The sequence below is a fragment of the Oncorhynchus mykiss genome, chromosome 24, assembly GCF_057628025.1.
Source record: "Oncorhynchus mykiss isolate SJ-2025 chromosome 24, ASM5762802v1, whole genome shotgun sequence".
NCBI lineage: Eukaryota > Metazoa > Chordata > Actinopteri > Salmoniformes > Salmonidae > Oncorhynchus > Oncorhynchus mykiss.
Window position 1 is genome coordinate 32,740,983 of NC_143045.1, and position 15,819 is coordinate 32,756,801.

Below are 15,819 nucleotides of genomic sequence, written 5' to 3' on the forward strand. Positions count from 1 at the left end.
TCCCACCACTGCATCCTGCTTTGTCCAGCAGCGAAACAAGTCGGGTACTCTTCCCACCACTGCATCCTGCTTTGTCCAGCAGCGAAACAAGTCGGGTACTCTTCCCACCACTGCATCCTGCTTTGTCCAGCAGCGAAACAAGTCGGGTACTCTTCCCACCACTGCATCCTGCTTTGTCCAGCAGCGAAACAAGTCGGGTACTCTTCCCACCACTGCATCCTGCTTTGTCCAGCAGCGAAACAAGTCGGGTACTCTTCCCACCACTGCATCCTGCTTTGTCCAGCAGCGAAACAAGTCGGGTACTTTTCCCACCACTGCATCCTGCTTTGTCCAGCAGCGAAACAAGTGCTTATGTAAATCATACAGATCTGTCCCCCTGTTAGCACTAAGCAATCAGACGCGTCACGTGACCAATAGATTTAGGGATTATTTGAGACGGGGTCCAGTCAACTCAAACAAAAATTAGCTCTGAATTTGTTACGGAATTCAAAAATATTCACACATTTAATACATATTGCGCTTGTGATTTCCTGTGAACTAGAGGGATAAGTAAACAAATAAAATGCATATATAATAAATGACAAAATCCCGGTATATCATGTCTGTTCATTATGCAGTGCTAATTTCTCTGTGATAACAGCACATACCTTGCTACTGTTTCATGTGTTGGCATCATTTCCCCCCAAACAAAGACGTATCTGATAAACACAGTCCATGTCTTTCATTCAAAATAGTTTATTGCTATCATGCAGGAGTGCCATAAAAGTCGAGAGAACGCCACAGAAGATGCAAAATATTTGTTTTTCTCTGTACAAATATATGTATTCATAAATAGAAGCTCAAAATGAGAAGTTGGGGATTAAGTAGGGGTGAACAGAGATGATGCTCGAGCTGAACTCTGCCTCAAGCCCATTATAGACGTTAATACAGTAGCTGACATGCATCAAAACAACTCAGTGCAGTATCCTGGCAACAGACAGACATCATAATCCATATTACAGCTTCATCGTGCAGAAGAGGTACAAACTACACTTTAAAAAGTACCAATAGGAAGTTCATGTTTTCAACTGATCAATGAAAGAATATGACATTTCTTTTTCATCCATACCATCAATCTCACTGTGTGAGGCCTCCATTGGGGGGTAATGGTTATCAGATTCAGGAGCAGTCCAGCAGGTCAATTGTTTAGGAAGTTATTAGGAGAGTCCCTACTACCAGAATGCATTGTGACATCCGTTTCGAAACCATTTGTGCTTTCACAAAACCAATAATGGCAAGTGAGTTTATAATGGTGACCTATAGATGCCATTACTGTGTGCTTGACTCTGGAGCTGTATAATGTGGATCTAGGTGATCTGGGTCGTCTACAGTCCAAGCTAAAGTAGCAAACACCTCAAAAATGCTCAACACACAACTTGGGAGTCTTCGAATTACAAATGCTGCCTGCAACTCCCTGCTTGAAATGTTGTGGGTGACCATGTCAAATTGATCACCTGATTTTAGTCCCCACATAAAAACAGAAGGCAGTGCTACTCATTCCAAAGCTGCCTCTAACTTACAACAGACAGTACATATATAGTTGTTGACAAGAATAAAAGGCCACTGGACCCGAGTCTTTGTTTTGGCACTTAAAAAGATTAGCGTCTCCTACAGCACTCCTAATGATTCACGTGATATCTCCTACAATTACAACATAGATTGATATGGTAGGCAATTTGAAAATGTAGAGGTTTACTTCAATAAACATACATTGATACGAAATTCATATAGTTCAAGTAGTCATTTTAATAACCTCTATTAGGGAACAGATCAGGGCTATGATTGGGACAAATAGACAAGGCAGTTACACCGGCTACCTAGCTTTGTCTTCAAAGGGATTAAATCAAGTTAGCACTTCCACTTCTAAAGGTGGTCTATCCCAGGGAAATGTTTGCCTAGTCTGTGTCTTGCTGTGTCTGCAGCTGTACTGGAAGAGTTGTGATAACATTGACTCCTAGATTTCTTGTTAGCACAATTGACTCGAGAAGTTTTTGCAAGTATTGTTCAGCCCTTTTCAGCCCCCCCCCCCCCCCCTCCCTCCCTCCCTTCCCCTCACCATTGACCAACACTGACTGGCCTTAAGTGCTCAATGTCCATCTGACACATAACAAGGAGGTGGTCGGGGATTAACGACAAGAAACAGCTGAGTTTTTTAAGTGTTGTCTAAGCAGAATAAGGACAAGAACCAAGCACACACCTAAGAGAATCCAGAAAATATCAGTCAAACAAAGGTGAAGACATGCAAACTGATACAGGTTGAAGTAAAACAGAAGACATCCATCCAGGAGACTTGTTTCCCTCTGAGCGACTGGCACACTTTCCTGCTAAATAAATAGTGCTTCCATTCCACTATACAACACCACCCATTACAAACATCATCGAATAGCTGCTTGCTCCCACAGTCCCTCAGAGAAAGTACCTAGAAAACCCTAAAGGCAAAGATTTGCGCCATCGCTTGTGACCAGTGAACAACCCAAAACAAGTTTTCCAAAACAGAAATAATAATAAGTGAAACACCTTTAATAGCTCTTTAAAAGTCTTCAGTTGCCCTTGTCATTATTTCTTCTGTTTTTTGAAGATCTTGAAGGTGTGTTTCTTACGGCTGGCGACGGAGTCTGTGTCTTCTCCCGTGGAGCCACTGTCTTCCTCCAGAGGGCTCTTCTTGGAGGAGAGTTGAGGGATACGGCTGCTTCCCTTGGCCCCTGCAGCCCAAGGCTGGCCCCCTGTGGGGGAGGGGGTGTCGGCATCAGTTGAGTTGAGGCTGAGGGAGCAGGAGGACTCTGACATGGACATACCGATGAGGCCAACGTCCATCTCTCCCAGGCTGGCTGATTTCTCGATGCTGTACACCTTCTTCATCAGGATGGGGCTCTCGGGGACTGGCTCGGTCTGGGCTCCTCCCTCGTGGACACGGTTCCCTCCATTAGGTGTGTGGGCATGCAGGGAGGGCTCGTCGGAGGCGGAGCGGACAGGGGGACCATACAGTAAGGGGGTGGGTTTCACCAGGTGGCCCTTGGAGCTGTAGGCGGACAGACGATCACCGATTTGGGAGAGGGACAGGGAGGAGTCTGAGTCTGAGCGGTTCAGATCCCTGTGGAAGAACAGAAGAGAGTCGGTGGAGGAAGAGGGACAGTGAGGTACAGTCCAGAGACATTCTATCGCCTCTACCACCTAGGCACTTCAGGTAGATCTGAAAGAACTGGACAGATATAAGCAATGGCAGTAGCTCCATTTTCCCCTCTGATAGGCTAGGTGGATGTTTTACCACCTGATGGAATGCTTATACCTTTATAATCCTTTCAGAACTATGGGGTACCTATGGGGTAGAGGCTAGGAATTGTTTCTGCACTGGGCCTGACTGAAAAGGGTATCCAAGCTAAATCACTGCATGCTGGAGGTAATCTATCCAATGCCTGTAAAGCCAAGGACACTGTGGGCACTATTCGCCAACAACAGGACACTGTGGGCACTACTCGCCAACAACAGGACACTGTGGGCACTACTCGCCAACAACAGGACACTGTGGGCACTACTCGCCAACAACAGGACACTGTGGGCACTACTCGCCAACAGGACACTGTGGGCACTACTCAGAAACTGGAACTCCACTCCTGTTAGTAGTGCAGGCAGGGGTCAGGGTAGTTTGGGCAACCAGGATAGACACAGGTTGGGAGTGGATGTAAAAAACTCAAATATGAAAGAATAAAACAACTAAATGGATTTTCAAAGAAAGGTATTAATGCACAGGGCATAATGGATGGGTTATAGTCAGAGGAAACTATCGTTAATGAAAATGACAAAACAGATATGGAAAACAGTGGAATATACTACAGGTGAAATGAATGGGTGAAAAGCCAACGCGCATGCGGTGCGTGTGGAGGGAAGAGAGCAGAGTGGTACCCGAAGCTGCTGCTGCGCTGGAAGTCTGGGATGGTGTCCATGGGCTGAAAATAAGACGAGTGATAGACATGGGAGGAATGAGGAGCAGAGGCGTGTAAGGAGGAGGAGGAGGAGTGGAAGGAGTGGGGCTGACGGTAAGGAGGAGGTGGAGAGGAGCAGATGATCGAGGGGTGCGAGACAGCCGAGGACAGGGGAGGCAGGGGGAGAGCCTCAAACTGTTGGAAGGACTGGCTGTGTGACTGTTGGAGGGTGGCCCTAGACCTGGATGGGTAAGAGGTGCAGTCTCCCTGCTGCCCCGCCAACAGGCAGGTCTCTACCAACCTCTGAGAGCCCATGGCCAGCTGGGAGTCCATGTGGCGCTGACGCAGGGACATCATACTGGGAGCTGCTGACACAACACAGAACAATACCATTATCAACAACCAAAGTCTGATTATACACAACACACAGGGTGAGGGAAAACAGTAGGTTGGAATTAGACTGGGAGGGCAGTAGCAGACATGGGTGTTGGGGACATTTCAGTTCTGAATTGGTGTTCTTGACCTCTGTTCTGAGCACTTCAGTAACGTTTGGTTGTGAGGAAGGCAAGTGATGGCTGTTCAATTACTTGGGCCTTAGCTATGCCATAGCATTAAACAAGAGAAAATGAGGGATGGCACTGTCTGGTGAGACGTTTGGCTGGTGTCTGGTGAGGATTTTTGCAGGGAGTACAAAAGTTAAATATTTCATCATAACTAATCCTTCATGTGTAAAATCAGACAGTGCTGTGTGTTGTGAGAGGGTCTAAGAGTTCTCTGGGTGATGAGGATCAGAGAAAGAAGATCAAGTCATTGGACAGCTTGAGACAGTAAGGCCAGGGGTACATGGACACAGCATAGACAGTTTTCCTTCTCTATCTACAGGCCCTGTCCCAGGCCAGAGTGTTACAGCTATATCCATCTACAGTCCCTGTCCCAGGCCAGAGTGTTACAGCTATATCCATCTACAGTCCCTGTCCCAGGCCAGAGTGTTACAGCTATATCTATCTACATTCCCTGTCCCAGGCCAGAGTATTAAAGCTATATCCATCTACAGTCCCTGTCCCAGGCCAGAGTATTAAAGCTATATCCATCTACAGTCCCTGTCCCAGGCCAGAGTATTAAAGCTATATCCATCTACAGTCCCTGTCCCAGGCCAGAGTGTTACAGCTATATCCATCTACAGTCCCTGTCCCAGGCCAGAGTATCAAAGCTATCTCCATCTACAGTCCCTGTCCCAGGCCAGAGTGTTACAGCTATATCTATCTACAGTCCCTGTCCCAGGCCAGCATGTTACAGCTATATCCATCTACAGGCCCTGTCCCAGGCCAGAGTGTTACAGCTATATCCATCTACAGTCCCTGTCCCAGGCCAGAGTGTTACAGCTATATCCATCTACAGTCCCTGTCCCAGGCCAGCGTGTTACAGCTATATCCATCTGCTGTGAGGCTTTGACAGGGTGTGTGACTTAAGGAGAGAGAGCGTTGAGGTCAGGACAAAGGGGTATAAGTAGCTAACAGGCCAACCAGAGTATTTCCTGAGGGACTGGCTGCCAGAACCCATGGACCACAGATCACTGGCTCGCCGGTCCTTGAGGTAGTTGGTGTCTGTGGGTGGACCAGAGACACGAACGGCAGTCGCAGCCAAAAACCAAAGAGACAGTGTTGGTGGGAGGAGAGAGAGGAAGTGAGGGAGGAGGGAACATGTAATTAATGTGGATTAGAAGACTGAGGACTGTAGTGACAGAGCTCTAGAAGGAGACTGCAGCACCAGAGCTCAGATTACCACTGCAGTAAGTAGCAACCCTTCTCTCTGGGTCAGCTATAATCATAGCCCAGATAGTTAGTATCAGCCCTTATCTCTGGGTCTGCTCTCTCTGGGTCAGCTATTATCATATCCAAGACAGTATCAGTCCTTCTCTCTGGGTCTGCTATAATCATAACCCAAATACTGCCCAGTAGAGCTCAGTGCTGGGTACCAGGAGACCAGTACACATTGATTGACTTTATATGTCAACATTATGTTGTGACAAATATAATATATTTAGGTTGCCAAAAGACGAGAAATAGACATAAGAACTAAAGTATGTTGTTCGCATCATAACTCCCTTTGAGAGCGTAGCTGGTAAATAAAAGCTGTAATTCTCAATTCAAAAGAAGAAACTCTGAGAATGTAATTCCTTAGTGGCTGAAGAAAAGGGATACAGTGCATTCAGAAAGTATTCAGACCCCTTGACTTTTTCCACATTTTGTTACGTTACAGCCTTATTCTAAAATGGATAATAAATAAAATCCTAAATCTACACACATTACCCCATAAAGACAAAGCAAAAACAGGTTTTTCACATTTTTTTTGCAAATTTATAACCAAGCCATCAGGTCAAAGGAATTGTCCATAGAGCTCTGAGACAGGATTGTGTCGAGGCACAGGACAACAAAAACATTATGCAGCATTGAAGGTACTCAAGAACACAGTGGCCTCCATCTCTCTTAAATGGAAGACGTTAGAAACCACCAAGACTCTTGGATTTGCCAAAATGCACTTAAAGGACTCTCAGACCATGAGAAACAAGATGCTCTGGTCTGATGAAACCAAGATTGAACTCCTTGGCCTGAATGCCAAGTGTCAAGTCTGGAGGAAAACTGGCACCATCCCTACGGTGAAGTATGGTGGAGGCAGCATCATGATGTGGGGATGTTTTTCTACAGCAGATACTGGGAGACTAGTCAGGATTGAGGGAAAGATGAACGGAGCAAATTACAGAGAGATCCTTGATGAAAACCAGCTCCAAAGCACCCAGGACCTCAGACTGGGGTGAAGGTTCACCTTCCAACAGGACAATGACCCTAAGCAAACAACCAAGATAATGCAGGAGTGGCTTTGGGACAAGTCTCTGAATGTCCCCGAGTGGCCCAACAAGACTCAAGACTTGAACGCGATCGAACATCTCTGGAGAGACCTGAAAATAGCTGTGCAGCGACGCTCCCCATCCAACCTGACAGAGCTTGAGAGGATCTGGAGAGAAGGATGGGAGAAACTCCCCAAATACAGGTGTGGCAAGCCTGTAGTGTCATACCTAAGAAGAGTCGAGGCTGTAAATCACTGCCAAAGGTGGTTACAGTACTGAGTAAAGGGTCTGAATACTTATGTAAATGTCAAATGTACATTTTTTTATACACTTGCCCAAAAATATAAATACCTATTTTTGCTTTGTCATTTGGGGTAGATTGTGTAGATTGATGAGGGGGCGGGGGACTGTTTAATCAATTTTAACTTAATAAAATGTGGGAAAGGGGTCTGAATACTTTCTGAATGGAGTTTAACATGTACCCCCAGGGGAATTACAATATAAAGCAAGGCTATGTGAGAAAGTAAAACAAACGGTCTTCCAGGCAGCACAACAAGGCCATTGTGCCTTCTTCTTTCCCAAATATAGGCCTAGACCAAAGCTAAAGCCTTATAAAGCTTACAGGAGTACAACAGCCTTTCATATTGCTTACTATTACTTCATGTTCAGCACATTCCATTGGTCAGACTAGGAGACAACTGCTAAAAATAGATCAGCACAAAGATTTGGTGTCATGAAGCATGTATTTTTTCAGAGGTTAAATTTTCACAGCATGGGGATATCAACATTGTGCACCATCTTTACACTCCATCTCAGAAGTGAAATTCCCACATATCAAGGCAACACTAAATTCCAAAATGGAACAAAATAACCAACTGAAAACATAAAAAAAACAGGTGAAATTACAATTCATATATTATAGACTTGCAAACACACAACACCCTCAAATCACAGACAAACACCCTGAATCCCTTCACCAACAAGGCTGCTCATTTTGTAAATTCACAGAATCGTTGATAAATCGTTAATGATAATACTTTGTGGCTGTATGCTAATTTTCATATGAGAGATGATTTTTGGATTTCCCCAGGAGGCCCTTGGTGTATTTAGGGGGTATTTTGCTACCGAGTCCTACAGTGAAGCCGAGGGAGTCGGACGAGCCCTTACATTGCAGAGTTCCGGGCGATATGATGTCCTCGTCCATGTCGTCCATGTCATCAGACATAATGAAGTGCTGGGGCGTGGCCCGGCCACCCATGATGCTGGGGTCAAGGTTCAGGGTGGAGGCCAGGGAGGAGAGCCCAGGGTTGTTGACGATGGTGAACCCCGTCAGAATTTCAATCTGCTGCCAACGGTGCAGCCTCTCCCTCAGAGCAGCAGTCACCTCACCCAGGGCTTGTCTGGACCGGAGGAGAGGAGAGGGAGACGGGGAGGGCAGAGGGATACAAGCAGAGATCACAATGTGAACATAGTTATAGGAGATATTGGCTTAGACAAATCCCAATCTTTAATTAAACTCACTTGGCTGTCAGAATTTGGTGATCCACATTATCCAGACAGGAGCTGTGTGCCACATGGAAGGTCCCAAATATGGTGTTCCTCTTCTTCTTGATCTTCTCTGCCTGCAGTCACACACACACACACACAAGATAAAACATTACTCTCCCGTTCTGTCACACTAAGGGTTCAGAGTTTCTCCTGCTCACATGGACAGGGACATCTCCTGGACCTACTCATACGGTTGCTGTGTCTCTGGCTGATTAAATTATATGACAGGCTATTTTATTAAATCGATTACCTAACATTTTATTGATTACGTGATTATATATCAATAGCAGTCAATTACTCATCGTCACCTTATTCAGTCTCATATGAAAGTCGTAAAAATCTTCAAACTCTGGCTAACAAGTTGAATTAGCAATACAAAAATTGGCTTAATTATGTATTTACTAAATAGCTAAATAATCACACAGAATGACATACAAAGGATGGATCATACATTGATTACTAATTATGTCATTAAAAAAAAAAGAGTCCCTAGCAGATAAAACTGTCATGACAGCTGGTTACACAAAGAAAGGGGGTTAGGTTTGAATGAAAGAGCGGGAAGACTGAAGGACAAAGGGATTGGGTCTCTATCGGACCTTGAGAAGCGATGCAACCGTAAACACAGAATCTTATGCATTCTAATAAACGCCCATTCGGAAAAGGAATGGGCTAGGAATGTGTAGACTTTCCAAGATACAATTTATATTGTCCATCATCAGATATAATGTCCCAGACAACAACTGATCTGACGTCATATTCTTTAAGTACCAACGGATGCTTTCAACTGGTTGGATAACAGAAATATTGCTCCATTCCCCATCTTTTGACGTTATTGTATTACAAAGTCTCTCTGTGGTAACAACGGATTTTCAAAAGTCAATTTTTGTAGAGTTGAGAGATAAGGGGTAAAGGTATTTATGGGGGGGGGGGGGGCACGGCCTCTCTCCCTAGTCCCCGTAAAGCCTCCCTCCCTAGTCCCCGTACGGCATATCTCCCTCCCTCCCTCCCTAGTCCCCGTACGGCATATCTCCCTCCCTCCCTAGTCCCCGTACGGCATATCTCCCTCCCTCCCTCCCTCCCTAGTCCCCGTACGGCATATCTCCCTCCCTCCCTCCCTCCCTCCCTCCCTAGTCCCCGTACGTACGGCATATCTCCCTCCCTAGTCCCCGTACGTACGGCATATCTCCCTCCCTAGTCCCCGTACGTACGGCATATCTCCCTCCCTAGTCCCCGTACGTACGGCATATCTCCCTCCCTAGTCCCCGTACGTACGGCATATCTCCCTCCCTAGTCCCCGTACGTACGGCATATCTCCCTCCCTAGTCCCCGTACGTACGGCATATCTCCCTCCCTAGTCCCCGTACGTACGGCATATCTCCCTCCCTAGTCCCCGTACGTACGGCATATCTCCCTCCCTAGTCCCCGTACGTACGGCATATCTCCCTCCCTAGTCCCCGTACGTACGGCATATCTCCCTCCCTAGTCCCCGTACGTACGGCATATCTCCCTCCCTAGTCCCCGTACGTACGGCATATCTCCCTCCCTAGTCCCCGTACGTACGGCATATCTCCCTCCCTAGTCCCCGTACGTACGGCATATCTCCCTCCCTAGTCCCCGTACGTACGGCATATCTCCCTCCCTAGTCCCCGTACGTACGGCATATCTCTCTCCCTAGTCCCCGTACGTACGGCATATCTCCCTCCCTAGTCCCCGTACGTACGGCATATCTCCCTCCCTAGTCCCCGTACGTACGGCATATCTCCCTCCCTAGTCCCCGTACGTACGGCATATCTCCCTCCCTAGTCCCCGTACGTACGGCATATCTCCCTCCCTAGTCCCCGTACGTACGGCATATCTCCCTCCCTAGTCCCCGTACGGCATATCTCCCTCCCTAGTCCCCGTACGGCATATCTCCCTCCCTAGTCCCCGTACGGCATATCTCCCTCCCTAGTCCCCGTACGGCATATCTCCCTCCCTAGTCCCCGTACGGCATATCTCCCTCCCTAGTCCCCGTACGGCATATCTCCCTCCCTAGTCCCCGTACGGCAAACGTCCCTTTTTCAGGACCCCGTCTTTCAAAGATAATTCGTAAAAATCCAAATAACTTGACAGATCTTCAATGTAAAGGGTTTAAACCCCGTTTCCCATGCTTGTTCAATAAACAATTAATGAACATACACCTGTGGAACGGTCGTTAAGACACTAACAGCTTACAGACGATAGGCAACTAAGGTCACAGTTATGAAATCTTTTGTGTCCTAAGTTGCCTTTCTACCGACTCTGAAAAACATCAAAAGAAAGATGCCCAGGTTCCCTGCTCATCTGCATGAATGTGCCTTAGGCATGCTGCAAGGAGGCATGAGGACTGCAGATGTGGCCAGGGCAAAAAATTGCATTGTCTGTCCTGTGAGACGCCTAAGACAGCACTACAGGGAGACAGGATGGACAGCTGATCGTCCTCGCAGTGGCAGACCACGTGTAACAGGATCGGTACATCCGAACATCACACCTGCGGGACAGGTACAGGATGGCAACAACAACTGCCCGAGTTACACCAGGAATGCACAATCCCTCCATCAGTGCTCAGAGTGTCCGCAATAGGCTGAGAGAGGCTGGACTGATGGCTTTTAGGCCTGTTGTAAGGCAGGTCCTCACCAGACATCAACAGCAACAACGTTGCCTATGGACACAAACCCACCATCGCAGGACCAGACAGGACTGGCAAAAAGTCCTCTTCACTGACGAGTCACGGTTTTGTCTCACCAGGGTGATGGTCGGATTCGCGTTTATCCTCGAAGGAATGAACGTTACACCGAGGCCTGTACTCTGGAGCGGGATCGAGCTGGGACAGTGTCAAAGCATCATCGGACTGCGCTTGTTGTCACTGCAGGAAAGCTCAACGCTGTGCGAAACAGGGAAGACATCCTCCTCATGTGGTACCCTTCCTGCAGGCTCATCCTGACATGACCCTCCAGCATGACAATGCCACCAGCCATACTGCTCATTCTGTGCGTGATTTCCTGCAAGACAGGAATGTCAGTTCTTTGCCATGGCCAGCGAAGAGCCCGGATCTCCATCCCTTTGAGCATGTCTGGGACCTGTTGGAGGGTGAAGGCTAGGGCCATTCCTCCCAGAAAATGTCCAGGAACTTGCAGGTGCCTTAGTGGAAGAGTGGGGTAACATCTCACAGCAAGAACAGGCAAATCTGGTGCAGTTCATGAGGAGGAGATACACTGCAGTACTTAATGCAGCTGGTGGCCACACCAGATACTGACTAACTTGATTTTGACCCCCTCGCTTTGTTCATGGAAAAATTATTCAATTTCTGTTAGTCACATGTTTGTGGAACTTGTTCAGTTTATGTCTCAGTTGTTGACTCTTGTTATGTTCATACAAATATTTACACGTTAAGTTTGCTGAAAATAAAACGCAGATGACAGTGAGAGGACATTTTTTTTTTTTAGTTTATATCTAGTCCTCATACAGCACATATAGTGGGGCAAAAAAGTATTTAGTCAATCCCCAATTGTGCAAGTTCTCTCACTTAAAAAGATGAGAGAAGCCTGTAATTTTCATCATAGGTACACTTCAACTATGACAGACAAAATGAGAAAAACAAATCAAGAAAATCACATTGTAGGATTTTTAATGAATAAGTATTTGGTCAATAACAAAAGTTTCACAATACTTTGTTATATACCATTTGTTGGCAATGACAGAGGTCAAATGTTTTCTGTAAGTCTTCACATACCGTTGCTGGTATTTTGGCCCATTCCTCCATGCAGATCTCCTCTAGAACAGTGATGTTTTGGGGCTGTTGCTGGGCAACACAGACTTTCAACAAAGATTTTCTATGGGGTTGAGATCTGGAGACTGGCTAGGCCACTCCAGGACCTTGAAATGCTTCTTACGAAGCCACTCCTTTGTTGCCCGGGCGGTGTGTTTGGGATCATTGTCATGCTGAAAGACCCAGCCACATTTCATCTTCAATGCCCTTGCTGATGGAAGGAGGTTTTCACTCAAAATATCACGATACATGGCCCCATTCATTCTTTCCTTTACATGGATCAGTCGTCCTGGTCCCTTTGCATAAAAAAAGCCCCAAAGCATACATGTTCCATCCCCATGCTTCACAGTAGGTATGGTGTTCTTTGGATGAAACTCAGCATTCTTTGTCCTCCAAACACAACGAGTTGAGTTTTTACCAAAAAGTTATATTTTGGTTTCATCTGACCATTCTCCAAATCTTCTTCTGGATCATCCAAATGCCCTCTAGCAAACTTCAGACGGGCCTGGACATGTACTGGCTTAAGCAGGGGGACACATCTGGCACTGCAGGATTTGAGTCCCTGGCGGCGTAGTGTGTTACTGATGGTAGGCTTTGTTACTTTGGTCCCAGCTCTCTGCAGGTCATTCACTAGGTCCCCCCGTGTGGTTCTAGGATTTTTGCTCACCGTTCTTGTGATCATTTTGACCCCACGGGGTGAGATCTTGCGTGGAGCCCCAGATCGAGGGAGATTATCAGTGGTCTTGTATGTCTTCCATTTCATAATAATTGCTCCCACAGTTGATTTCTTCAAACCAAGCTGCGCACCTATTGCAGATTCAGTCTTCCCAGCCTGGTGCAGGTCTACAATTTTGTTTCTGGTGTCCTTTGACAGCTCTTTGGTCTTGGCCATAGTGGAGTTTGGAGTGTGACTGTTTGAGGTTGTGGACAGGTGTCTTTTATACTGATAACAAGTTCAAACAGGTGCCATTAATACAGGTAACGAGTGGAGGACAGAGGAGCCTCTTAAAGAAGTTACAGGTCTGTGAGAGCCAGAAATCTTGCTTGTTTGTAGGTGACCAAATACTTATTTTCCACCATAATTTGCAAATAAATTCATAAAAAATCCTACAATGTGATTTTCTGGATTTTTCCCCCTCATTTTGTCTGTCATAGTTGAAGTGTACCTATGAAGAGAATTACAGGCCTCTCATCTTTTTAAGCGGGAGAACTTGCACAATTGGTGGCTGACTAAATACTTTTTTGCCCCACTGTATATCTCTCGTCCTCACGCGGTGTGCATCTCTCGTCCTCACGCGGTGTGCATCTCTCGTCCTCACGCGGTGTGCATCTCTCGTCCTCACGCGGTGTGCATCTCTCGTCCTCACGCGGTGTGCATCTCTCGTCCTCACGCGGTGTGCATCTCTCGTCCTCACGCGGTGTGCATCTCTCGTCCTCACGCGGTGTGCATCTCTCGTCCTCACGCGGTGTGCATCTCTCGTCCTCACGCGGTGTGCATCTCTCGTCCTCACGCGGTGTGCATATCTCGTCCTCACGCGGTGTGCATATCTCGTCCTCACGCGGTGTGCATATCTCGTCCTCACGCGGTGTGCATATCTCGTCCTCACGCGGTGTGCATATCTCGTCCTCACGCGGTGTGCATATCTCTAGTCCTCACGCGGTGTGCATATCTCTAGTCCTCACGCGGTGTGCATATCTCTAGTCCTCACGCGGTGTGCATATCTCTAGTCCTCACACGGTGTGCATATCTCTAGTCCTCACGCGGTGTGTATCTCTAGTCCTCACGCCGTGTGTATCTCTAGTCCTCAAACTTTTTTAACAAATCAAAAACTGAAAAATTGGGCGTGCAAAATTATTCAGCCCCTTTACTTTCACTTCTCTCCAGAAGTTCAGTGAGGATCTCTGAATGATCCAATGTTGACCTAAATGACTAATGATGATAAATACAATCCACCTGTGTGTAATCAAGTCTCTGTATAAATGCACCTGCACTGTGATAGTCTCAGAGGTCCGTTAAAAGCGCAGAGAGCATCATGAAGAACAAGGAACACACCAGGCAGGTCCGAGATACTGTTGTGAAGAAGTTTAAAGCCGGATTTGGATACAAAAAGATTTCCCAAGCTTTAAACATCCCAAGGAGCACTGTGCAAGCGATAACATTGAAATGGAAGGAGTATCAGACCACTGCAAATCTACCAAGACCTGGCCGTCCCTCTAAACTTTCAGCTCATACAAGGAGAAGACTGATCAGAGATGCAGCCAAGAGGCCCATGATCACTCTGGATGAACTGCAGAGATCTACAGCTGAGGTGGGAGACTCTGTCCATAGGACAACAATCAGTCGTATATTGCACAAATCTGGCCTTTATGGAAGAGTGGCAAGAAGAAAGCCATTTCTTAAAGATATCCATAATAAGTGTTGTTTAAAGTTTGCCACAAGCCACCTGGGAGACACACCAAACATGTGGAAGAAGGTGCTCTGGTCAGATGAAACCAAAATTGAACTTTTTGGCAACAATGCAAAACGTTGTGTTTGGCGTAAAAGCAACACAGCTGAACACACCATCCCCACTGTCAAACATGGTGGTGGCAGCATCATGGTTTGGGCCTGCTTTTCTTCAGCAGGGACAGGGAAGATGATTAAAATTGATGGGAAGATGGATGGAGCCAAATACAGGACCATTCTGGAAGAAAACCTGATGGAGTCTGCAAAAGACCTGAGACTGGGACGGAGATTTGTTTTCCAACAAGACAATGATCCAAAACATAAAGCAAAATCTACAATGGAATGGTTCAAAAATAAACATATCCAGGTGTTAGAATGGCCAAGTCAAAGTCCAGACCTGAATCCAATCAAGAATCTGTGGAAAGAACTGAAAACTGCTGTTCACAAATGCTCTCCATCCAACCTCACTGAGCTCGAGCTGTTTTGCAAGGAGGAATGGGTGTGCAAAACTGATAGAGACATATCCCAAGCGACTTACAGCTGTAATCGCAGCAAAAGGTGGCGCTACAAAGTATTAACTTAAGGGGGCTGAATAATTTTGCACGCCCAATTTTTCAGTTTTTGATTTGTTAAAAAAGTTTGAAATATCCAATAAATGTCATTCCACTTCATGATTGTGTCCCACTTGTTGATTCTTCACAAAAAAATACAGTTTTATATCTTTATGTTTGAAGCCTGAAATGTGGCAAAAGGTCGCAAAGTTCAAGGGGGCCGAATACTTTCGCAGGGCACTGTATCTAGTCCTCATGCGGTGTATATATCTAGTCCTCATGCGGTGTATATATCTAGTCCTCATGCGGTATATATATCTAGTCCTCATGCAGTGTTTATATCTAGTCCTCATGCAGTGTTTATATCTAGTCCTCATGCAGTGTTTATATCTAGTCCTCATGCGGTGTTTATATCTAGTCCTCATGCGGTGTTTATATCTAGTCCTCATGCGGTGTATATCTCTAGTCCTCATGCGGTGTTTATATCTAGTCCTCATGCGGTGTATATCTCTAGTCCTCATGCGGTGTTTATATCTAGTCCTCATGCAGTGTTTATATCTAGTCCTCATGCGGTGTTTATATCTAGTCCTCATGCGGTGTAAATCTCTAGTCCTCATGCGGTGTATATCTCTAGTCCTCATGCGGTGTTTATATCTAGTCCTCATGCGGTGTTTATATCTAGT

The 15,819-nt window shown here is 46.2% G+C and overlaps 1 protein-coding gene across 6 annotated transcripts in view; it reads right to left on the minus strand.

The window, feature by feature from the left end:
- Positions 1–719: 719 nt before the first annotated feature.
- Positions 720–15,819, minus strand: part of LOC110503167 (stromal interaction molecule 1) — a 57,865-nt gene continuing 42,765 nt past the window's right edge. For 2 of the 6 annotated variants that reach the window (XM_021581520.3, XM_090218881.1), the window contains exons 10-13: positions 8,326–8,426; positions 7,972–8,204; positions 4,261–4,324; positions 720–3,130 (exon numbers count right to left, since the gene is read on the minus strand). In XM_021581520.3, the coding sequence (XP_021437195.2) occupies positions 2,596–3,130; positions 4,261–4,324; positions 7,972–8,204; positions 8,326–8,426 (933 nt within the window). In that variant the 3' untranslated portion in view covers positions 720–2,595. Of the gene's footprint in view, positions 3,131–3,939; positions 4,325–5,482; positions 5,564–7,528; positions 8,205–8,325; positions 8,427–15,819 lie in introns of those variants that run through there. The other 4 variants (XM_090218879.1, XM_090218880.1, XM_090218883.1 and 1 more) reach the window with 3 other exon arrangements.